We start from the raw sequence: 24,627 nt of genomic DNA, 5'->3' as shown, positions 1-24,627 counted from the left end.
TTTTGAGACAGTGGCTTGCTCTGTCACCCAGGCTAGGGTGCAGTGGCACATCAACGTCAACCTTCTGGGCTCAAGTGATTCTCCTGCCTCAGCCTCCCAAGTAGCTGGGACTACAGGCCCATGCCACCATACCTGGTTAATTAAAAAAAAACATTTTTTGTAGAGATGGGGTCACACTATGTTGCCCAGGCTGGTCTTGGCTTAAGCCATCCTCCTGCCTTGACCTCCCAAAGTGTTGGGATTACAGGCATGAGTCACTGTGCCCAGCTAGACCTATACTTTTCAAATGTAAAAGTTTATTTTCTAGCCAACATGTCCTATTTGGTGGTCTGGGTGTTAAAGAGTACAGACTCAGCTGGGCGCGGTGGCTCATGCCTATAATCCCAGCACTTTGGGAGGCTGAGGCGGGTGGATCATGAGGTCAGGAGATTGAGACCATCCTGGCTAACACAGTGAAACCCCATCTCTACTAAAAGACAAAAAATTAGCCGGGTGTGGTGGAGGGCACCTGTAGTCCCAGCTACTCGGGAGGCTGAGGCAGGAGAATGGCGTGAACCCAGGAGGCAGAGCTTGCAGTGAGCTGAGATCATGCCACTACACTCCAGCCTGGGCAACAGAGCAAAACTCCGTCTCAAAAAAAAAAAAAAAAAAAAAAAGTACAGACTGAATTGGAGTCCTGAGTTCAAATGATGACTCTGGTAATTTCATAGCCTTAGTTACACAAACCTAAGATAGGGTAAGTAAGAGTACCTACTGTATAGGGTTGTTAAGGATAATTAAATGAGTTCCTGGCATATAGTATACTTGATCCTTGAACAACACGGGTCCACTTACACATGAATTTTCTTTCACCTCTGTCACCCCTGAGACAGTGAGACAAACCCTCCTTTTCAGCCTACTCAATGTGAAGATGACAAATATAAAGACCTTTTATAATGATCCACTTCTACTTAATGAATATTGAATATATTTTATCTTCATAGTTTTAATAACATTTTTTCTAGCTTACTTTACTCTAAGAATATAGTATATAATACATAAAACAGCCGGGTGCGGTGGCTCATTGCCTATAATCCCAGCACTTTGGGAGGCTGAGGCGGGTGGATCACGAGGTCAGGAGATCGAGACGATCCTGGCCAACATGGCGAAACCCCATCTCTACTAAAAATACAAAAATCAGCCAGGTGTGGTGTCGTGCGCCTGTAGTCCCAGCTACTCTGGAGGCTGAGGCAGGAGAATCGCTTGAACCCAGGAGGCGGAGCTTGCAGTGAGCCGAGATCGCACCACTGCACTCCAGCCTGGCGACAGAGCAGGACTCTGTCTACTGAAAAAAACAAAACAAAACAAAACAAAAAACAAAAACGTAAAACATAGAAAACTCGTGTTACTGTTTAAGTCAGTAGGCTACTGAGGGGTCAAAAGTTACATGTAGATTTCTGACTGCACACGGGTGGGATCCATGGACATACCTGTGAGAATGTAGGTATTTCAGGAAGCTTCTTAAATAAAAGTAATTTAGAACAAAGACCTTTTAAAAAAATTACAGTTTGATAACTGAACAAAAAGAACATTTGGTTAAGTTTAAAGAATCTAGAAAAGATCCATTTTCCTCCAAACAGATTTATTGAATATAGCAAAATTCTATATACAAAGTGACCTGGACCTGCTGCTTCAAAACATGATCCTTTCTTACTAATATCTTGATAGTCGGTCCATAGAGCATTAGAAAGCAATTGACTCTTAAATAAACAGAAAAGTGCCTAATGCACATTAAATGAATGGCCTAACTACTGGAACTTTAGTAGTTCTATAAGGTAATTAACATAGGTAGGATCCAGTTCCTATGACAGGCTACTGAAGAACAGATATGAGCATCAAGACGCCATTTTGTGCACTGCCACTGTGATGCCATCGTGTTTCTGGATCATAATGTTCCTGAAATGCAAGGAAGAAAATATTCAGTAAAACGTAATCAGTGGGACTTCACTGTAAGATTAAAGATGTTGTTTGCTTTAGGATACAATATTTAAAATAATGTAATTGTTTCTACGTATAAAAGCAATATTTAAACATAACAAAACATTTGGGAAATACATAAACATATAGCATGTGAACATGAAATGAATCCTTAATCCTACTACACACAGACAACCACTGTTAATATTTCCCTGGTTCTTTGTTTCGGTTTTTTAGGCACTGTCTTGCTATGTTGCCCAAGCTGGCCTCAAACTCCTGGGCTCAAGCAATCCTGCTTCAGCCACCTCAGTAGCTGGAACTACAAAAAAAAGGCTTTACTGGTCTTTGTTTTCTTTGCATGTATATGATACAGTCATGTGCTGCATAACAATGCTTCAGTCAACAGTGGACCCTACATATGATGGTGGTCCCGTAAGATTATAATGGAACTGAAAAATTCCTATTGCCTAGTGACCTTTTAACCGTCCCAGCATCACATAGCACAACACACTACTCACATGTTTGTGGTAATGCTGGTGTAAACAAATTGTGCTGCCAGTCATAAAAAGTATAGCACATACAATTACGTACAGTACATAACGCTTGATAATAATAAATGACTATGCTATGGTTTATGTATTTACTATACTTTTTTTCTTTTTTTTGAGACAGAGTCTTGCTCTGTTGCCCAGGCTGGAGGGCAGTGGCATGATCTCAGCTCACTGCAACCTCTGCCTCCCGGGTTCAAGCAATTCTCCTGCCTCAGCCTCCTGAGTAGCTAGGATTACAGGTGCCTGCCACCATGCCTAATTTTTGTATTTTTAGTAGAGACAGGGTTTCACCATGTTGGTTAGGCTGTCTCACACTCCTTACCTCAAGTGATCTGCCCGCCTTGGCCTCCTAAAGTGCTGGGATTACAAGTGTGAGCCACCATGCCGGGCCTACTTTTTATCATTATTTTAGAGTATACTACTCCTACTTATTAAGACAAGGTTAACTATAAAACAGCCTCAGACAGGTCCTTTAGGAGGTATTCCAGAAGGTATCATCATTACAGGAGATGACAACTCCATGCATGTTACTGCCCTGGATGACCTTCCAGTGAGAGAAGATGTGGAGGTAGAAGCCAGTGATATTGATGATCCTGACCCTGTGCAGGCCTAGGCTAATGTGTGTTTCTTCTTTGCTTTTAACAAAAAAGTCTAAAAAGTAAAAAAAAAAAAAGTTTAAAAAAAGAATTTTTGTACAGCTGTACAACTGTTTTAAGTGTTATTATAAAGTCAAAAAGTTTTATTGACTCACTCAGAGCAACTTCCAGTGTTGTAAGCTCCATTATGGTAAGTGCCCTATTCAGATATACCTTTTAAAAAATTTCCCTATGCCATACTTTTACTGTATCTTCTCTATGTTTAGATACATAAATACCACTGTTATAACTGCCTACATTATTTAGGCTACAAATCTTTGTAGTCTAAGAGCAATACAGCCTAGGTGTGTAATAGGGTGTACCACCTAGGTTTAAGTACACTCTATGATGTTCATACAACAAAACTGCCTGACACATTTCTCAGAACATATCCCCATTGTTAAGCAATGCATGACTGTATGTTTTTTCTTTTTACAAGGCTGTGATAGTAGCAGTTGTATATATATACTTTTTTTCACATATTATTCTGAGGACCATCACTTGGAATATCTTTAGTAATTTTATTACTTTAGAAGTAATTTTTGGCTGGGTGCAGTGACTCATTCCTGTAATCCCAGCACTTTGGGAGGCTGAGGCGGGCAAATTACTGGAGCCCAGGAGTTCGAGACCAGCCTGGGAAACATGGTGAAACCTCATCTCTACAAAAAAATACAAAAATTAGCTGGGTGTGGTAGTGTACACCTGTAGTCTCAGCTACAACTCGGGAGGCTGAGTTGGGTGAATTGCTTGAGCCCGGTGGGGTTGAAGTCACAGTGACCCATGATCACACCACTGTACTCCAGCCTGGTGCCAGAGCAACACCCTGCCTCAAAAAGAAAAAAAAAAAAAAAAAGTAATTTTTATTCTCTGATTAGTTTTCCTTTGTGCTATTTATTACTTTCTTTTTGTTGGTAAACTGATAGCTTCTGCCAATTCTTATTCTTCATTTAAATAGCATTGTGGCCTGAGAGCACATTAGCTTTAGGGATCAACTTGTCTGTTCCTGTGATTCAAAAGATTAAGAACTTTTCCCAAAGTAGTCTGAATAAGGAATCACTGATGAACACAGGGCCGGCCCCCGCCAATTTTACCAGGAATTTTTCTGAACAAAAAGGAAAGGATCTGCTGAAATCTACTCACCCATTATCTGATTCTAGACACACCACGGGAATATCAGTGGGGTCAGAGGTTAGCTTAGCTGCTTGCTGGGCTAGAACAGATATCACTCCAGCATGCTCATCTGACAGGGTCCCGCGGCCTGGAAAATAGAGATGATATATGTCACCTGATTGCTCATAGAGTATTTCTGCTAAAATAAGCTAGCTGGCTGTTTTAAAATGTCAACAGAATTGTCTTTTTATTAATGTTTGTATTAGTCTGTATATATTATAGTAACTAAATCTCGGGTACAAAAGTACCTATAAATTCTAGGTACGAAAATTAATTACTAAGTGTACTTTACAATATATTTCTGTATATAAAGGCAACACAAAGTTAACTGTACCTGAAACCAAATCAGGTAATAGACATGCCACTATGGCAGAGCATTTGGATGTACTATTACTATACAAAACATTTTGACCAGATCCGATGCCGACGTTTGAGCCTTGAAGGTTTCTTGAAGGAACTCATTTAGTTTTAGATTTCCATACCTGAATTTCAGTCTTTCCATTAGTAAGCCTAGCAAATGCTTCCAAAAATTTACCCTTTTTCTCCCAAATGACTGATCTGCATGTTAAACATAACTGAGTTACACCGATTACCTCTTTCAGTTACCCTTCCAGCAAAAATTCAGAGCTTTAAACATTCCTGCATTAGGAGCAACAAGTCTTGGGTTTACTAGTTGTCACTAATTAACTGAATGCTTTACTTATTTACCTTTCCAAACTTATTTCCTCATGTGTAATTGCTACCATTTATTAAGTATTATGTCTCAGTTCTATGTAAGCATTTTATACATATTATATAACCTTAAAATATCGTGATTAGGCCGGGTGTAGTGGCTCATTCCTGTAATCCCGCACTTTGGGAGGCGGAGGTGGGTGGATCACCTGAGATAAGGAGTTTGAGACCAGCCTGGCCAACATAGTGAAACCCTGTATCTACTAAAAATACAAAAATTATCTGGGCGTGGTGGCAGGCGCCTGTAATCCCAGCTACTCAGGAGGCTGAGGCAGGAGAATTGCTTGAACCTGGGAAATGGAGGTTGCAGTGAGCCAAGATCGTGCCACTGCACTCTAGCCTGGGCGACAGAGCAAGATTTCGTCTCAAAAAAAAAAAAAAAAAAAAAAAGTGATTAAGAGGCATCAGGGCCAGACAAAAATCCTAGCTTAACGACTTACTAGCTGTATGACCTCAGGCAAGTTATTTAACCTCTGTGTCTCAGTTTCTTTTTTTATTTTTTGAGACAGAGTCTCGCTCTTGTCGTCCAGGCTGGAGTGCAATGGTGCAATCTCGGCTTACTGCAACCTCTGCCTCCCAGGTTCAAGCGATTCTCCTGCCTCAGCCTCCCGAGTAGCTGGGATTACTAGCACCTGCTACCATGCCTGGCTAATTTTTTTTTGCATTTTTAGTAGAGATGTGGTTTCACCATGTTGGCCAGGCTAGTCTCGAACTCCTGACCTCAGGTGATCCACCCGCCTCCGCCTCCCAAAGTGCTGGGATCACAGGTGTGAGCCACCGCATCCGGCCTCTTTTTTTAAATTTAAAAAACATATATATATGTTTATTGTAAAAATAGAGATGGGGGGTCTCACTGTGTTGCACAGGCTGGTCTTGAACTCCTGGGCTCAAGTGATCTGCCCACCTTGGTCTCCCAAAGTGCTGGGATTACAGGCGTGAGACACTGCACCTGGTCCCTCAATTTCTTTTTCTACCTCACTGGGTTGTTATGAGGAATAAAAGAGTATATGTAAAGCACTTACAATGGTGCTTGGCACATAACAGCTCAATAAATATAATTCTATGATTATTACCATTATCAAATAACAACCCAGTGAAGAAAATGAGGGCCTAAAAGGTAGTTTTTTGGTCCACGTTCACACTACTAACAAATGAAAGAGCAAGGGGTTGAGACCAGGTATGTCCAACACTGAAATCCCATTTTACTGCCTATTCACTTCTTGTTTAGTGTAGTTGAGCTTCAAAATTGTACACCACCCACCTTGCCGGGTTGTTGTGAAAATTAAAGATAATGTATTTAGAGCCTAGCAGTCTCAGCATATGGCATACATTCAATAAATGGTTAACAGCTGTCATTATCTGAAGTCCTTTCTAGACTCAATTTAAAATGATTCAAATATTATTTTTAGTAGAGACAACTATTTATTGTTATAGGACTGCAAGGAACATCTTCCTTCATAAATACCAACTGAAAAGTTTCAATTTTCTGATACTGTTATTTGGAGATAATCTCTACTCTCAAACTCAGAAAGAACTGGCAAGGTAACAGGAAATAAAAGCTAGAAAATAATAGCACGCTAGGCTCCAAGTCAACATCAGATGCTATGCAATTCATCAAATAGTTGGTATGAGAGATACTTACAACCCAGATTAAGTCCTTGTGAATCTGTGCACAGGACTCCAACAATGGAGGGATTCTTCATTCTAATTCCAGGAACACAAGAGAATTGAAGTACATAATGGGAGAAAAAGGATTTAAATAAGTACAAACATACAGGTGTTCTATGTACCAGGCATTAAGTGCTTTAAATCAATGTTTCTCAATCTTTTTTCATTGTCACACCCTAAGAAAAAAATTAAGTTCTAGGGCCGGGCGCGATGGCTCACGCCTGTAATCCCAGCACTTTGGGAGGCCGAGGTGGGCGGATCACCTGAGGTCGGGAGTTCAAGACCAGCCTGACCAACATGGAGAAACCCCGTCTCTACTAAAAATACAAAATTAGCCAGGCGTGGTGGCGCATGACTGTAATCCCAGCTACTCGGGAGGCTGAGGCAAGAGAATCGCTTGAACCTGGGAGGCGGAGGCTGCAGTGAGCCGAGATCACGCCATTGCACTCCAGCCTGGACGACGAGCGAAATTCCGTCTCAAAAAAAGAAAACAAAAAATTTAAGTTCTAATTAATTAATTGAAATAAACCAGTTTCTCTCTGATGAGAGAAAAAAATGTGCTAAGTACTGCTGAGTTCTGGAGGGCCACAAACACTGCGTGAAAAACATCTAGGATGTTTTCACTCTTGTTAAAAACGCATGTTTTAGTACTAACTCATTTAAAACAACTGTTGAAAAACTCAAGTTACCTCCTGGAGGGTAAGTGGAAGCTAAGGGACATCGGTGGGAGGCAGGTGTCTCTCTGTACCCTTTATACTTTTCCAGTTTTGAATTTTACATAGATACTGCTTGTTCGAAAAATTTAAAGAATGATTTTTATCTACTTAAGCACCAAGTAACTGATAGGTTACACACAGGAGATACGTGTTTGTTTACACTGCAGGGCTCGACTCTGCACAACTGGCACAATCTTCCCAAAAGTCAACCCGTTTTCTAAAACTTCTGCAGAACCACCCTGACCGTAAAGACGATTTCAACAACGAGATAGGCAGTTTTGGCCCGTGGCCTGGGCCCGGGAGACTCGCTCAAGAGGGAATGTGCGGTGCCCGGCAGGATTTTAATTCCGGGTCACCCGCCCCGCCCTGCGGCCTTGGGTAGGGCTTAGCCCCCTCATCCCGTGTCCCGGGGGTCGCGCGACGTCCCCGAGACGCCCTGGCCGGTACTCGCAGCTCGCGCCTTTCGTTCCGCTCAAGTTCCTCCGCCGCGACCTCAGGACAGGCCGAAGAGGCGCGCACTACTCACGTGTCTTCCAAGTGCTGCTCCAAGGTCGCCTCCATCCCACCCACCGACCACTCCGGCTCAGAACCCAGCGGCACGGCACGTCCTTCTCCACCACAGGCCTCAGTCACTTGACGCGAGCGGGGCGTGGACCGTAACGGCGCCTCCAAAGGGACAAAATTGATCACGGTGCAACGTCCGCGTTCTTTACTGGAAAACATCACTGCGCTTCCGCCGCACAGAGCCTGACGAAGGCTTGGGCTCCCCGCGCGGTGACCGTCGAGGTGACCTGCACCTGGCTCCATGGCGGAACCGGCTGGCACGGATTATTCCCCTCTCGGGAGAGGTCTGCAGCCGGGCTTCAGTGCTTCAGTTCGTGGCCTGGCATTTTGTGTCAGTGTTTTTTAACCTTTGGACCCTAGTTCAACCGACTCCAAGACCTAGGGGACAGATCTTAAGTTTTACAATAACCCAGGGGTCAGACAGGGTCTGATCTAGCCTGTGGGGCAAGTACGGGGAAGACACGGGACCTCTTGGAGGGGGTCAATAGGCTTGTAGGGGGAAAGACGCACACAGGGACTAAAGGACGAGATGGAGCAAGGTTCAACCCCCTAGCTGAGTGTTGGCAGTGTCGGGATTTTAACGAAGACATTGGTGCTTATTATGGTGAGGGGACTCAGGACAGTTTAGGGGAAGAGAGTGGCATTTGAGTCCTAACTCGTAAGGAAGACTGGGTAGGACTACTTGAAAATAACTTTTAAAAATTAATTATAAAGCTGGTAAAAATAGGAAAACACCTATGGCCCCACTGTCCAAAGATGACTTTTAACTTCTTGGAGAATATCCTTTCAGATAGTTGTCTTTGTAAATGTATACTTTTAATGTTTTTTCGTTTGCCTTTTTAAAATAAATTTTTTGGGGTACAGGGTCTTGCTCTGTTACCCAGGCTGTAGTGCAGTAGAACGATTATAGCTCATTGCAACCCCGACGTCCTGGGTTCAAGCTATCCTCACCTCTCAGCCTCTCGACTGGCTAGGACCACAGCCTCGAGCCATCATGCCTGGCTAATTTTTACGTTTTTTGTAGAGATGGGGGTCTCGCTGTGTTGTCCAGGCTGGTCTTAAACTCCTTGCTTCAACAGATCCTCCCACTCCAGCCTCCCAAAATGTGATTACAGGCTGAGTCACCACGCCCAGCATGGTTTTTTGTTGTTTTTTTTTTTTTTTTTTTTGTAAGCAATATTGACATACATACTGGAGATACAATTCTGTAGCTGGCCTTCTTTTCAGAGTTTAGAATAAATGTCTTTCCATGTCAAGTTTTCACTTACATCCTTTGTAATAGTTGCAAAATATTCCATTTTATAGCTGTATCTTAATTGTGGATTAAGGTTGGAGTGCAGTGGCACTATCATGGCTTAGTCCAGCCTCAGCCTTCTAGGTTCAAGCGATCTTCCCACCTCAGCCTCCCAAGAAGCTAGGACTACAGGGACCCGCCACCCCACCTAGCTAATTAAAAAAAAAATTGTAGAGATGGAGTCTCAGTGTGTAGCCCAGTCTCAAGTGACCCTCCCTCCTTGGCCTCCCAAAGTGCTGAGATTGCAGGTGAGCCACTGTACTTGGACTTTTTTTTTTTTTTTTTTTTTGCTTTTGTTTGTTTTTTGTTTTAGCTATTACAATGCTGGTTGAATATCCTCATAGCTAAATATCTGTGCAGTTTTAAAATTTCCTTATAAGTTACTAGAAATGGAATGACTGGGTTAAAGGACATGATCATTTTTTAAGACTCTTGATACATACTTACAAATTGCCTCCCGAAAAAGTGGTGCTAATTTACATTCAAATTGGTAAGCCTCACCCCCTCTGTGGATCATTCCTTGCACTAAGTTTCTTCCGACTCTGTCACCTCCAGCTTTTTACTCACAGCCTACCTTCCAATCTGGGGCCCAGCTCCCAGATCAGAAGATACCAGACTTTGGTATTGAACCAGAGTCCAATACCCTGCACTGGCATTCAGAGTCCCTTTTTATTCCACAGCTGTCATAGTGAAGCTTGCAGCTTCCTTGAAATTCCAGTTTGTTTATTTCTTTATTTTTTTGAGACAGAGTCTTGCTCTATCGCCCAGGCTGGAGTGCAGTGGTGCCGTCTCAGCTCACTGCAACCTCTGCCTCCTGGTTCAAGCGATTCTTCTGCCTCAGCCTCCCGAGTAGCTGGGATTACAGGCATGCACCACCACACGTGGCTAATTTTTGTGCTTTTAGTAGAGATGGGGTTTCACCATGTTGGCCAGGCTGGTCTCAAACTCCTGACCTCAAGCGATCCGCCCACCTCAGCCTCCCAAAGTGCTGGGATTATAGGCATGAGCCACTGCACCCAGCCAAAATTCCAGTTTGAATGTTATAATTCAGGGGTCTTGGACTCCTGCTCTAGAGAAATTATTCATGTTAAGTTAGGGGTAACACAGTACAGGCCATATAAGTTTTAGAAAAAGCAGTTTAAAACTTAGCATTAGAAAACATAAGTACTGCCTGGTGAAATGGCACGTGCCTATAATCCCAGCTACTGAGGAGGCTGAGGCAGGAGGATCCCTTGAGCCCAGGAGTTCAAGTCCAGCCTGGGCAATATAGTCTAGTGGCCACATTAAAAAAAGTAAAACAGCCGGGCGGGGTGGCTCACGCCTGTAATCCCAGCACTTTGGGAGGCCGAGGCGGGTGGATCACGAGGTCAGGAGATTGAGACCATCCTGGCTAACACGGTGAAACCCCGTCTCCACTAAAAATACAAAAAATTCTCCGGGTGTGGTGGTGGGCGCCTGTGGTCCCAGCTACTCAGGAGGCTGAGGCAGGAGAATGGTGTGAGCCTGGGAGGCGGAGCTTGCAGTGAGCCGAGATCGCGCCACTGCACTCCAGCCTGGGCGACAGAGCGAGACTCCGTCTCAAAAAAAAAAAAAAAAAAAAAAGTAAAACAGGGCAGGGTGCAGTGGCTCACGCCTGTAATCCTAGCACTTTGGGAGGCCGAGGTGGGCGGATCACTTGAGGTCAGGAGTTTGAGACCAGCCTGGCCAACATGGCGAAACTCCATCTCTACTAAAAATACAAAAATTAGCTGGGTGTGATGGTGCGTGCCTGTAGTCCCAGCTACTCAGGAGGCTGAGGCAGGAAGATCGTTTGAACTCGGGAGCTGGAGGTTGCAGTGAGCCGAGATTGAGCCACAGCACTCCAGGCTGTGCAACAGTGTGAGACTCTGTCTCAAAAAAAAGTAAAACAGATGAAACTAATTTTAATAACATTTTATTTATTCAAACAATATATTCAAAATATTATTTCAACTTGTGATTGATAAAATACTAATGAGATATTTTATATTTTTTCTCCAGTACTGTCTTCAAAATCCAGGGTATATTTTTCAGTTAGCAGCACATTTCGATTCAGACCAGCCGCATTTCAAGTGCTCAGCAGCCACCTGTGGCTGGTGGCCAAAGTATTGGCCAGTGTAGCCCAAGGATATCTCAAATTATCTCAAAGCTAGATCAGTGATTAAAGGATTCTCAGGCCAGGCATGGTAGTTTTCAGGCCTGGTATGGTGGTTTACGCCTGTAATCCCCGCACTTTGGGAGGCCTAGGTGGGCGGATGACTTGAGCCCGGGAGTTTGAGACCAGCCTAGCCAACGTGGGGAGACCCTGTCTCTACCAACGCACAAAAATTAGCCGGGCATGGTGATGCGCACCTGTGGTCTCAAGTACTTTGTGTGAGGTGGGAGGATCACTTGAGCCCGGGAGGTTGAGGCTGCAGTGAGCTGAGATTGCACAACTGCACTCCAGCGTGGGTGACAGAATGAGACCCTGTCTCAAAAAAAAAAAGGATTCTCCGAAAGGCTGGTGATTGCTTTTTAAGCTATAAGGAAGGCCTTTGAAGGGAAATCAAGTAGGAAGAGGATGATAGCTGGCTCACATGTCCTTGCCACATGGGAGGTGAGAGAGCAGGCTACTCCTTACCACCCCCGCTTTCTCTGCCCTGCTGCTGTCTTGCCCCTGTGCAAGTAGGCAATGGGAGAGGAATAGCATATATAAATTGGGCAAGTGCTAGGGGCTGGAGTGATGGTTGGGGAAAGTATCTGACCCTTGTTTTCTACTTTCTTTAGCTTGTGGGGTATTTAACAATTCTTTGTTCTTAGTTTTGAGTGCCGGCAACCATTTCTGGGGTGATAGGAAAAGTTCCATGACATCCGTATTAGAGCATTTGTTTCATTATATTGTAAATTTTTATGTTTACTTTTGAAAAAGTTCATTCTTTTCTCTTTTTAATTCTTATTCTTTTTTCTTTTCTTTTCTTTTTGAGGCAGGGTCTTACTCTATCACCCAGGCTGGAGTGCAGTGGCACAATCTTGGCTCACTGCAACCTCTGCCTCCTGAGCTCGTGATTCATCCTCCTGAGTAGCTGGGACTACAGGTGTACACTACCATGTGTAGCTAAATTTTTTGTATTTTTTGTAGAGATGGGGTTTTGCCATGTTGCCAGGCTGGTCTCGAACTCCTGCAATTTGCTCTCCTTGGCCTCACGAAATGCTGGGATTACAGGCATAAGCTACAGCACCCAGCCCTTATGTTTACTTTTCATTGACAGGAAGAGTGTCTTCATCTCTGCATCCCTAGTGCAACAGAGCATGATAAAAATTCAATAAATATTTATTGAAGAGTCTTGATGTCTTTTGGGAAAGGAACTCTATGGTTACCTTTACTCTAAGGTAAAGAAATTTAGGTCCTGAACTTTAACCACCTTCTCCTCTTCTTTCTTCCCTCTTTCATAAATGAGCTCTTGGAAAATTAAAATGCCAGGAGGGTCCAGCAGAGAATACCCAAGCCCACATGTCCTGATGGGAAGTGGGGGATAAGTAGAGAGGGAAACACAGACCCTGTAGGCCATCTCACAGCTGCTGGCCCAGGGGACCCTAACTCCTTTTGTTGACTCATCAGAAGTAGAATCCTCCTGAGGGTCTGTTTAAGAAGCACAGCTCTGGTAGAAAGGGTAGCTTTCCTATGGGTACGGAGGGCTCTGCTACCCCAGGGCTATCCACACTGGCCTGTGAATCACTCTCAAATGCTTAGGGTCACGGGCTTTCAGTGGAATGAGCCCTCATGTGCCACCAGGGGGCACCAAGGCCACAGAAAACCCTATTCAGAAGGTTCTGGGGTGAGGGAAAGGAATCCACAGGTTTGTGGAGCTGGCAGAGCATGGGTGAGGACAGCATTATGCTAGGTTGGTGGCCTTGAAGTCAGATGTAAATTGGGATCCTGGCTTGGCCACTGACTATCCATGGGAACTTTGAACCTCAGGGGGCTCATTTGTGATGTGGGGGTACCATTATCTGCCTCATCAGGTTGTGGGGAGGATTATATGAGATACCTTATGTAAGAGGGGGTGGTGCATTGTGGAAGTCAACAAGTAAGTTTTGTTAAATTTGAGTAAGAAGACCTGTTTGTTTCCTCAAGTTGCTTATAATCTAGGTGAGGACACATCTGAGAGAATAACTAATAGTTCAGTGAAGGTAAGAGCCAAATGATTGGCACAGACCTCAAGTGGTCTGGCATTTACGGGAGAGGGGGATTGTGAAACAGGAATTGAAAGAAATTTAAAAATGCGTAAGCAAAAACTCAGTTTATGTTTTAAAAAAACCAATTCCCCCTGAGAAAGAGAAAGAGGTGGAGTCCTTTAAAAATTATCTGCCTGTTTTTCTGTCTGTGGCTAGTGAGCCTTATCTCTCCCTTTCCCAGGCATTGTGAAGACCCTGTTTCTCTAGCTGTGCAGCCGCAAGGTCACTAGGCAGATAAACTCAAGCCATAAAACATGTTTTTCCTTGAAAAGTAAGAAATAATGTAATGCATGTGTCAAATGAATAACTATTTCTCGCTTCTGTAATATGCTTCCCCTCGCACAGATCTCCCCCTGCCCCATGAAATGCTTTAAAGGTAACTTAACTCTTTGTTCAGGGCTCAGTCCTTTGGATGTTAATCTGACTGACTTGGTGCACCTAAATAATAAATAACATATATCCTCCTCAACCCCTCAGTCTCTCTGATTCCTAAATTATCCCGCTGTAATTGCAGGGCTAGATTTACCGACCTGCTTTATAAAGCTATGTTAAATGAAATCAGTATATTTTATTCTTTTTATTAGACTTTTCTATAGCATAAAAATGATAAAATACAGCAAGAAAAAAAGTCACCTGAAATTCTAGTCCTAACCCTAATATGAATGTGAAGGAGCTGGGCTAGAATGGAATAGGGTAGAATTTGCATAAGGTGGAAATGGGGACAGGCCTGGCACAAGGATCACTAGAGTCTTGCTGGCAAAAGCATCTTACTGCATTCATGCTGCAGCACAGGACCCAGATGCAGAACAGGTTGGGGACACAGCCCTGCCTTCTAATAGTGGACACCATCTGAGAGCTGAGGCATAGATTCAAAGCCTAACTCCTAATAGCGATTGGTAGTAATATCATCAGCAGTTCATATACATGGAGTGACAACGGTGTGCCAGGCAATTCAAAGGGTCTCTTGGTCCTCACAGCATTTTTGAAGTAGCTAACATCACTATCGCCCTTTTACAGTTAAAAACAACAACAACAACAACAACAAAAACACAAAACCCTGAGGCTCAGAAGATAAATATTTGCTGAAGATCACTGTGCTTGTAAGTGGTGGAGCCTGACCATTAACTTCCCCACGACACTGCTTCAATTTCTATCACTTCATCAACCACACAACCCGAGAACTGTGAGGGGATTTAGCAGGCCCAGTCCAGATCTCTTATTGTACAGAGAAGAAATCTGAGGCTCAGAGAGGGGAAGGGACTAATTTGGACCTTTAACTTCTGATTCTTAACTTTCTTTCTGGTGTTCCAACTATACTGTACTACAAGAGGCTGTCTTAGAGCTTTAGTTAAACCAGCTTCAGAGATACTCATTGTTATGGGTTGAATTATGTCTCCCCAAAACTCATATGTCAAAGTTCTAACCCCCAGTACCTCAGAATGTGACCATATTTGGAGATAGGACCTTTACAGAGGTAATCAGGTGAAAATGAGGTCGTTAGGGTGGGCCTTAGTCCAGTATGGCTGGTGTCCTCATAAAAAGGGGAAATTTGGACACAGATGTACATAGAGGGAAGACGGTGTGAAGAGACATAAAGAACAGATAGTCATCTATAGCCAAGGCCTGGAACAGATCCTTCCCTAACAGCCCTCAGAAGGAAGCAACCTCGCTGACACCTTGATTTTGGACTGCTACCCTCTGGCACTGTGAGACAATAAATTCATGTTGGTTAGGCCACCCAGTTTGTTATGGCAGCCCTAGGAAACCTTTGTGGATATATCTGTTCGTATACCCATAAAGTCTGCAAGTCAAAAATATCACAGACTTTTGGCAGCCCTTCATTCAAGCACTGGCTGGGAGGGTCACCCTCCCCGAGGCAAAAGGATAGAGCAAATGATCTTTCCAGCTTGCTCCCAACCTTGATCTTTGGCCAAGATATTTTTCTTTCACTGGACATTGGCCAACATTGGTGTCATAACTTATTTGACTGTGACCTTCTTGAGTCTTTTATATCTCTGAGCTTGACCTGTAGAAGAAGCTCAATAAATGTGGGTAGAGGGGATGAGTGGGAAAATCAGCTCCCAGCCATTCCAGTTCAAGCCTCTTCAAGCAGAAGAGTCCCACCTGAAAGACCTCATTTTCACTTGATTACTCGATCTCCAAGCAATAGGTGGGGCAGGAAGCAGGGTATGTAAGGCCTGTCAGTGGATGGAAGTTGAAGTTGGACACCATCTCCTAAAGTTTAGAGCTGAGCCCAAATTCTGGAAAACACAAGCAAAATACATTTTATATGACTCAGGATGGGCTAAAGAAGTTCCAGTACAGGAAACTGTTTTCCTGCTGCTTTATTAATTTTGCTACAGAGGATAAATGAGATGCAGACTTTCGTATCCAAGTCTTCATTAGATGCCCAGTTAATGCAGCCATGACAAATGGGAATGAAGCCCTTATGAATAAAAAAAAGATCAACTCAGTATAAAAAATCATAGACCAGAGAAATGAAAATTTAGAGGAGCTGATAAAATACCCTATCCTTAATTAGACTGTCAGCATACACATCAAATCAGCCTTAATGCCAAGATTTATTGGCCTTGGAATTGGGTAAATGAAATAAGTGCTTACAAATGAATGGAAAAGAAATTACCTGTATTAAAACGTATTTGTGATGCAGGCCTGTGCACTGAGGGTTTTAGTCAAACTCAGGCTTGCAGCTTCTTTTGCTCTGCATCCATTTCCACCCCATGTTCCCCAGTGGGTTTCAGAGACCCTCTTTGTGGGGTAACAATATGTACCATTGTCAACTACCTCTGCTGTTGTCCTGGAAAAATCCTTCTTGGACAGTAAAATATTTTTGTCTTTATTTCACCATCTCCAGATTAGATGGGTGTTACTGATTCTTACCTCAGAGAAGAGAATGTCATGGAGACAAAATGATCTGCTTAGAGTTCTGCACCCCCCAGCATGGAGAGCAGAGCGCAAAGATTTCTTCCGGACTCTCACATTCCCCTTGGAATCCAAGAACTGGTCTACTGTCACAACACTTTAGTACCCTCTTGTAAGCCTGTGGACAAATCCTCTGATGCCTTGATACCTCAGTTTCCCCCCACTATAAATGGGAAGATAAATTCACTAGAAACAGTACTTACCTTGCAGTGTCATTATGAGAATTTCATGAGACAATGCAATATAAAGCTCCTAGCACAGTTCCAGGCACCATTGTAAGCACTGAACAAATGAAAGCTGTTGTCATTAGGATCTCAAGAAATGACAGCTGAGGCAAATGTGGATTAGACTGCATTCAGCATTCTTAGCTGCAAGCAACAGAAGCTGACGCTGGTTTAAAGAATAGGAAAGGAAGTTAATTAAAATGACATTGGGTAGCTTGTGGAACTGGGAGGACTAGAGAGCTCAGTCTAAGTTCTAGTGACAAAGCTTCAAATCATACATGAGGAAAATGCCCCTCTGCAGGAGGAACGTAATCCTGCAATCACTGCTTCCCCTGAAGCCAGATGCCTCTACTGCTGCCCTTCCCAGCAGTGATGGAGCCTGGATCACATACCTGGCTTTAGTTGTAAAGGAGGCTGGAGAGAAAATGCTCTGCTCTATGTAACTGTCTTGAAGGGGGCCCACACATAGCAAAGCCATTCAAAAGCGGGTGAGCAGCATGAAAGCATCCAGAGGGATTCTTGCTTTGCATGAGGGAGAACTCTTGCTCCCAGAGTGTGAGACCAGCAGGGGCATTTTCCTCATGTGTGATTAGAAGCTTTGTCACTAGAAGCTTAGACTGAGTAGGACACCTCTGAGTGTGAATGTCCTACCTGAGTTCTGCCTCATGCAAAGCAAGAATCCCTCTGGAGGGATTGACACCACAGCCTCTTCCACAATGTCTCCAAACAACTTTACTGGGCAGCATTCCACTCCTTGACAAACGGGAGAGGTGCATTCTACCTTCTCTCCTGCATGAGCCTAGACTAATATGGAATTTGGGAGTGTTGATCATTGTACTTTGTGCTCCTAGAGATAAGGGTCATCATAAAGCATCTCAGAGTCTCACTGTAGATCCACAGTTCCATTTCTTTATGGATCCCTTACCCCTACTTTGCCAAATTCTATGCAGATAGCAATAATAATTCAGACAGGGCTTCCTCACTGAAGGAGTTTGTGCTCTATATAGTTAATAAGCTAGAGATAATGAAAAAAAAAAAAAAACTCAACTTGAACTTTGGGTAAGAGAAACTTTTCAGACCAACGATCATTACCAATAACAGCTTCCATGCATGACCCTTCCCGGAGATTGGGGCCTGCACTACTGTTTCCAGGAAACACATTCTTTTGAATTTTTAAATTTTTTTTGTAGAGATGGGGATCTCACTCTGTTTCCCAGGCTGGTCTCAAACTCCTGGCTTCAAGCAATCCTCCTGCTTTGGCCTCCCAAACTTCTGGGATTACAGATATGAGCCACCACGGCTGGCTGACAGGCACCAAATTCTAGGAGAGGACTTCAATAGAGTAGGCATCTGTCTCTCCCCATTCCTTTCAGGGACAGAGCTCTCCTGGGTGGGAGAAAGGGGGAGGGAGAGGGAGGAGGATGAATAGTGAAGCACCAAACCTCAGAATCAAGGCCTTTTTCTTTTCTTTCTTTCTTTCTTTTTTTTTTTTTTGAGATGGAGTTTCGCTCTTGTTGCCCAGGCTGGAGTGCAATGGCACAATCTCGGCTCACCGCAACCTCTGCCTCCCAGGTTCAAGCAATTCTCCTGCCTCAGCCTCCCGAGTAGCTGGGATTACAGGCATGCGCCACCACACCCAGTTAACTTTTTTGTATTTTTAGAGACGGGGTTTCTCCATGTTGGTCAAGCTGGTCTCGAACTCCCGACCTCAGGTGGTCTGCCCGACTTGGCCTCCCAAAGTGCTAGGATTACAGGCGTGAGCCACCATGCCCAGCCAGAATCAGGGCCTTTTTAAAACTTCAGTGTCTTGTCTTTACCCTTCGTGGTGCCTAGAAAAGCATCTGGCTCATAGGTGTTCAGTGAATGATTGTTTCATTAGTGAAGAAATTCCCTTTGGAAATCTCATAGGAAACTTACCCTCTCCAACCCTTCACCTGTGCATTATTCCAGCTCCCAAGGAGGCAGCAGAAACTGGGGTAATCACAACGGTCAACAGCAGCAAAGGCAGCACTTTCTGATTTACTTGACTGCTATGGATGCCACCTATCTCCACGCCTCAGTTTAATATCTGTAAGTTTGGTCAGTATCTCATTCAAGAACATTGCATTTACTCTGGTACTTAAAGATGAAAAATCAACATTTACAAAGCAGATCCATTGTCAACATAAATAACAAACAAAGAGAGTCTCTATAAAAGAAAAGAATATTTATTTGGGAATAGAGCATTGCATAGGAATATGCCTGCCTTAGTAATGCATGTATTCAGGGAGGTAGAGGAAGACAAAGGTTTTTAACAGAAAAAATGTGGAGAATTACATAATTGTTTTGAAATAATTATCCTTGGCTATAAAGATCAATAACAAGGGTGATGCGAGTCCAAGGTCGGACAGGCAGTTGCTGGGCAGATGTCTCTGCAGAAGTCTTTTTTGTGTAAGGTTGTAATGGCTTTTGTAGGAGGTTGTGGCTTTTGCAATCTTTTGTGATAGCTTTTGTTACCAGGCATACAAGCATGAGAATGCTCTCTTCAGGGCCTTCCCTAGCTCTATTTATCAGGGGTTTCTTGTTAGTGATTCCATTTTGATTCTGACAACTTTCATGGACATTATCTCATTTAATCTCACAGTCATTCCATGACTCTATCCCCATTTTGTGAATGAAGTAACTGAGGTCTGGAGAGGTCAACTAACTGGTCAAGGTCATAGAACTTGAAAATGTTCATTGTCTTGGGTCTCTAATACTGGGGCTGACCATTCTCCCAGGCAATGTTGAGTGAGTTGGCCCAGGTGAGTCGGCTCCTCTGCAACTGTGTCTTCTCAACTAGTTTGAACAACACAGGCCTGTGAGCCAGTCCCATAAAGTGGCTAGGGGTTCCCTTCTCCCCATTTCCCCTCAGCAACAGGAGGACTTGTCCGTGTGCCTTCAACCACCACACAGTAAATCAACTGCTACATTAATTCTGGACCATCAGTATTTTGCCCCAGGAGAAAGTCAGAGGCAAGCACACTAATATCTCATTGATATTTTCAATTGCCAAAGGGGAAGTGAGATGAATCTAATCCCATCTGTCAAGGTGGAGAAGAGCTGATTCGAAAGCAGCATAGATTACTTTAAGGAGATGACAGTTTATCACTCTCTGGACAAGGGAATATGAAATGAGGACTAACCTCCTTTATGAGTTGGTAAAAACATTGATCAGCAAAGACAATGTCTGGGGAAATGAACAGCAAGTTCTCTGGCCCTTTTTCCACTTTTCCTTTCCCCGAGACTTTATGTTATATATACACACTCACACAAACAGGACAGAATCCACCTCCTGCCCCTCAAGAAATAGTTAACATTTGTTGAGGATTAATTATTGCCAGGCTCTGTACTCCATGTTTTATATTTACTATCCAGAAGCCTTAATTGTTAAACGAGGTAAGTGTTATTATTAGAACCTTTGTACAGATGTGGAAACTGAGGTGTATAGAGGTTGACTTGCCCAAGGTTACCCAGCTAGTGAAGAATGAAATCAGATGCAGTCCAGCCAACGCTTGGCCTGCCGTCAGTCACACGCAGTACACGTAGATCAGTCGCCTGGAAAGCCACCTAGACAGCCCTGCTTCACTCCATCCTTGGTCAGCACCTTAGGGAGCCCTGCTGACCCCAAGAGGATGTGCCTTTTACGGGTTGTAGAGGCTGAACCACAGCTGAGGGGCTGGAATGAGTGGGGGCCTCAGACAGGGTGTCTGGAGAGCTGAGGCTCAAGGAAGGGTGGAGGGGGTGCTGAAGCTGAAGGCCGTGGGTCTTGCCAGCAAGTGGGGCTCAGTGAGCCGAGGTGCCTCTCAGTTACTTCTGTGTGTGAATTTCTGGTGGAGGACAGTGATGGGCTCTGGGCCCTTGGAAACCGGGACATCCAGCGTGTCCAGCCACAGTGCAGGCTGCCCTGGCTGCTGAGAGTCTCAGAAAATGCCACTGTCATGGGTTAGGAAGGCCTGGGGACCACAACAATGTGACTTCAAAAACCCAAGAAGGAATGTGCACACCTGAGATGCTCAGAATGCATGTGTCAGTGTTCAGTTCTGACTCCTTGCTTCAGCCAGGGACAGAAGAACCTTCTACAGTAAAGAACCACAAGAGAGGGCTTTGCTGCCAGCCTCAGCCAGGGACACTTGGCGGCCAAAGCAAAGGTCACTCCAGGGCTGCAGATTTCAGCCTCTGCGGCCAGAAACAAGCTTCCCAATTAATAATACTCTGGATCGGACAGAGATGGCTGCTCTGTCTCAGGCGTGTTTGCCGTTGATCCCTGTGATTGATGCTGATAACATTAAGAGTCTGTCAGGGTGATATTTCATGAATGTCTCATGTGGTGGGATGATACAGTCGGGAAATGCAATTCCCTAGCTCGGGCAGAATCAGAGATGACCCAAAGTGCTGATGGAAAGGCTGAGGCCCTTTCCAGCCTCTGGCAGGGTAGGGAAAGCGGGTGAGGTGGAGGCTTGGGAGGGGCTGGGCTGACCTAGAGCTGTAACAGGGGTCTCTCATGAAGGGCTGTGAAGAGAAACAGTATGTGAGAGAGGCAAGAAGCTTTTCTCTGGGTTTCCTCATGTAGAATGATTCCATCTGTGTAGGCCATGAAGGAGTCCAGGAAAGTTCACCCCAAAATGTTGAAACCACCTTTGCAAAGATTATGACAGAGAGAAGCCTGGCATGGCTGACTCTATCTTGCTTCTAGCCTCACAGACTGGCTGTTCTGTCTCATTCCTGGGCATAGGCCAAGCTAATCTTGGGAGGGATTTATGGTTTAACTTTGAAGCCAGGATCATAATTGTCCCTCCCTAAAACTGACCCCTTTCTTGTTCAGGGACTGAAACTGCCTTTGTAAGACTAATGAAAGGCCACAAAATTAGGATTATGGAAGGGGCCTGAATTCTGATAAGATGTAGGCATAGCTTGCCTTTCTGTCATTGTTTATTGCACTGGCACTCACAAGATTTGTAACTTCCCCAATTGGTCCCATAGATAACATCACTATTGTAGAACCTCAGATTGGTCTTTTGAGATCTTTTTCAGACTTTGGTATTCTGGTGACTGACTCCACCCAGATCCCATGACTCATGACTCAGCTGGTCCTGTGGCTCTTACCCAGTCTGACACAGCACCAGAGGACCGTTTTCCACACTTCTATCTATGATTTCATCCCCAACCAATCAGCACCACCCATTCCCTAGCCCCCTGCCCACCAAGTTGATATCCATAAAAACCCTAACCTCTGAGTTCTCAGAGAAACTGATTGGAGTAATAAACTCCTGTCTTCTGTGTGGCTAGCCTTATGTTAATTAAACTCTTTCTTAGGGCAGTACTGCTGTCAGTGAATCAGCTTTATCTGTGCAGTGGGCAAGAAGGACCCACTGGGTGACTACAATATGGCACTTTGGTATGTTGGTTATTTTAAGTTAGAGGCCTTTGATGCTGGAAGAAGCTTTACTCTGATATCTCCTTATCTACCACAAGACTGGATCTGCCAAAGAGAACACAATTGCGTTCCATTCCCTTCCTGAAATCTCATTATCTATGGCAGAAAAGAAGACTGAGGAATGTAATACACAGTATTACACAGTAATGTAACATACTACACAGTATTTACACAAAACATGTAACACAGAATGTACTACACAGTATTTTCACAAAACAATATCTGTCTCTCCAACTCATTCAAATTCTAAAGAGTCATTTACACGTTAATTTGTGTCTTCTATGCCCATTCATTCTCCCTAAGAATCATTTACTACTCAAAAGAATTACCAACATTCTCCATCTCCCACTCCCCTATGAGGAAGGGTATATAAGTTTCTGTCTGGATCTCATTAGATGACTGTGTGATTGTGCTTCTATGATCCCTACCCCACATGTTAAATGAATTTTGTATGCCTTTTTCTTTTATCAATCTGCCTTTTGTTAGGGTATTTTCAGTGGACCTTCAGAAGGCAAAGGGGGAGCTTTCCTTCTTTGACCCTATAGCTATTAGACTTGATTGAGTAAGACACACAATAATGAAAGTAAATAAGAAGAAAAACATTCATCCTGCTGTCTCCAGAGTTTGAAATGTCTGCCTCAAACTTCGATTTCTATCTACCAAAAATTCATGCATTAATCATAAGGCCGATCTCAAAAGTGAATTTTTTTTTGTTTTTTTTTGTTTTTTTTTTTGAGAAGGAGTCTCACTCTGTTGCCTAGGCTGGAGTGCAGTGGCACAATCTCGGCTCACTGCAACCTCTGCCTCCTGGGTTCAAGCGATTCTCCTGCCTCAGCCTCCCAAGTAGCTGGGACTACAGGCACGTGCCGCCAGGCCTGGCTAATTTTTATATTTTTAGTACAGACGGGGTTTCACCATATTGGCCAGGCTGGTCTCAAACTCCTGACCTCAAGTGATCCACCCACCTCTGCCTCCCAAAGTGCTGGGATTACAGGCGTGAGCCACCACGCCTGGACGTGAAAAGTTTTTTGAATTCCCCCATTAGAAATGATCTTCACCCTGACTCCCATAACACTTTGTACATTACTGTAAAAGCATGATATTCAAACATTTACAATATACCTCCTTCAAATATAAAATGGACACATGCCGAAGACTTAGCAACTCATGAAGGAGGGAACCAATAATGTAGTTAAGCTAATTCAAAGAGCATTTTGAGGAAATGAATACTTATGGTCATTTAAAAGGAAATGTTAAAATTTCTAGATTAAAAATAAAACTTGCCATTGCATATATGGTCAAATGATTTTTGACAAGGGTGCCAAGACCATTCCATGGGGAAAACACAGTCTTTTCAACAAATCGTGTTGGGAAAACTAGATATCCATGTTCAAAAGAATGAACCCTTACCTTACCTTCCACCATATACAAAAATTAACTTAAAATGGATCAAAGACTTAAGCATAAGAGCTAAAATTATAAAATTCTTAGAAGAAAACATAGGGGAAAAGGTCCATGGTATTATATTTGACAATGACTTTTTTTTTTTTTTTGAGACAAGATTTCACTCTGTCACCCTGGCTGGAGTTCAATGCAGTGGCACAATCTCAGCTCACTGCAACCTCCACCTTTCAGGCTCAAGCAATCCCCCTACCTCAGCCCCTAAGTAGCTGAGACTATAGGCATGCACCACCACGCACAGCTAATTTTTGTATTTTTGTACAGGGTTTCGCCATGTTGCCCAGGCTGGTCTCGAACTCCTGAGCTCAAGCTATTCACCTGCCTCAGCCTCCCAAAGTGTTGGGATTACAGGTGTGAGCCACTGTGCCCAGCCCTGACCCCCACATTTTTAAACAAAGCTTCTCTTCCATAATCAATTGCAAATCAGAAGATCTTTGAATCTATCTGCAGCCTGCAAGCCCCCTATTCAAGACATCCCACCCTTTTAAACTTAAGCCAATGTGTAACCTCCTGGCAATCAATTTTGCAATTTATGATTTTGCCTGTAGCTTCTGCTGTTCTGAAATTTATTCCTGCCTCTAAAAATCCTTGCCGGCAAGCCACTGGGGAGGCTAGGTTTTGAGCACTTAGCTGTCTGGTCTTCCTTACTTAGTGCTCTGCAATAAACACCTTCCTTTCTATCACCACAAAATCCTGGGTGTGGGTATCTGGTTTTACTGTGTTGGGTGAGCAGACCTCAGTTTGGTTCTGTTACAAGTCCCTGCTCCATCTCACTTGCTACAACATGAATGAAACTTGAGGACATTATGCAAAATGAAATAAGCCAGTCACAAAAAGACAAATACTGTATTATTCCACTTATATGAGGTACTTATGATAGACAAAATCATCAAGACGGAAGGTATGATGGTTGCCAGGGGTTGAGGGAAGACAAAATAGGGAGTTATTGTTTAATGGGTGAGAAGTTTCAGTTTTGCAAGATGAAAAGTGTTCTGGAGATGGATGGTGGTGATGGTTGCATGACA

At 43.7% G+C, this 24,627-nt stretch overlaps 1 protein-coding gene and 1 long non-coding RNA gene across 2 annotated transcripts; one reads left to right on the top strand and one right to left on the bottom strand.

Annotated features, from left to right (window-relative positions):
- Nucleotides 1-1,600: 1,600 nt before the first annotated feature.
- LAMTOR5 (late endosomal/lysosomal adaptor, MAPK and MTOR activator 5) lies at nucleotides 1,601-9,434 on the bottom strand. The gene is made up of 4 exons (XM_513650.9): nucleotides 7,955-9,434; nucleotides 6,687-6,748; nucleotides 4,283-4,400; nucleotides 1,601-1,935 (listed from the first exon to the last, which is right to left on the bottom strand). The coding sequence occupies exons 1-4, from the start codon at nucleotides 8,233-8,235 to the stop codon at nucleotides 1,875-1,877; spliced, it is 522 nt and encodes a 173-aa protein (XP_513650.1). The 5' UTR covers nucleotides 8,236-9,434; the 3' UTR covers nucleotides 1,601-1,874.
- LOC104002400 (uncharacterized) lies at nucleotides 8,156-18,876 on the top strand. The gene is made up of 4 exons (XR_001709017.3): nucleotides 8,156-8,323; nucleotides 12,553-12,673; nucleotides 16,395-16,574; nucleotides 18,637-18,876. It is a non-coding gene; the product is annotated as an uncharacterized LOC104002400 (long non-coding RNA).
- The last annotated feature ends 5,751 nt before the right edge of the window (nucleotides 18,877-24,627 follow it).

The sequence above is a fragment of the Pan troglodytes genome, chromosome 1, assembly GCF_028858775.2.
Source record: "Pan troglodytes isolate AG18354 chromosome 1, NHGRI_mPanTro3-v2.0_pri, whole genome shotgun sequence".
Classification (NCBI taxonomy): domain Eukaryota; kingdom Metazoa; phylum Chordata; class Mammalia; order Primates; family Hominidae; genus Pan; species Pan troglodytes.
The sequence above is the reverse complement of the archived record's forward strand: the minus strand, read 5'-3'. Positions and strand labels throughout refer to the sequence as shown.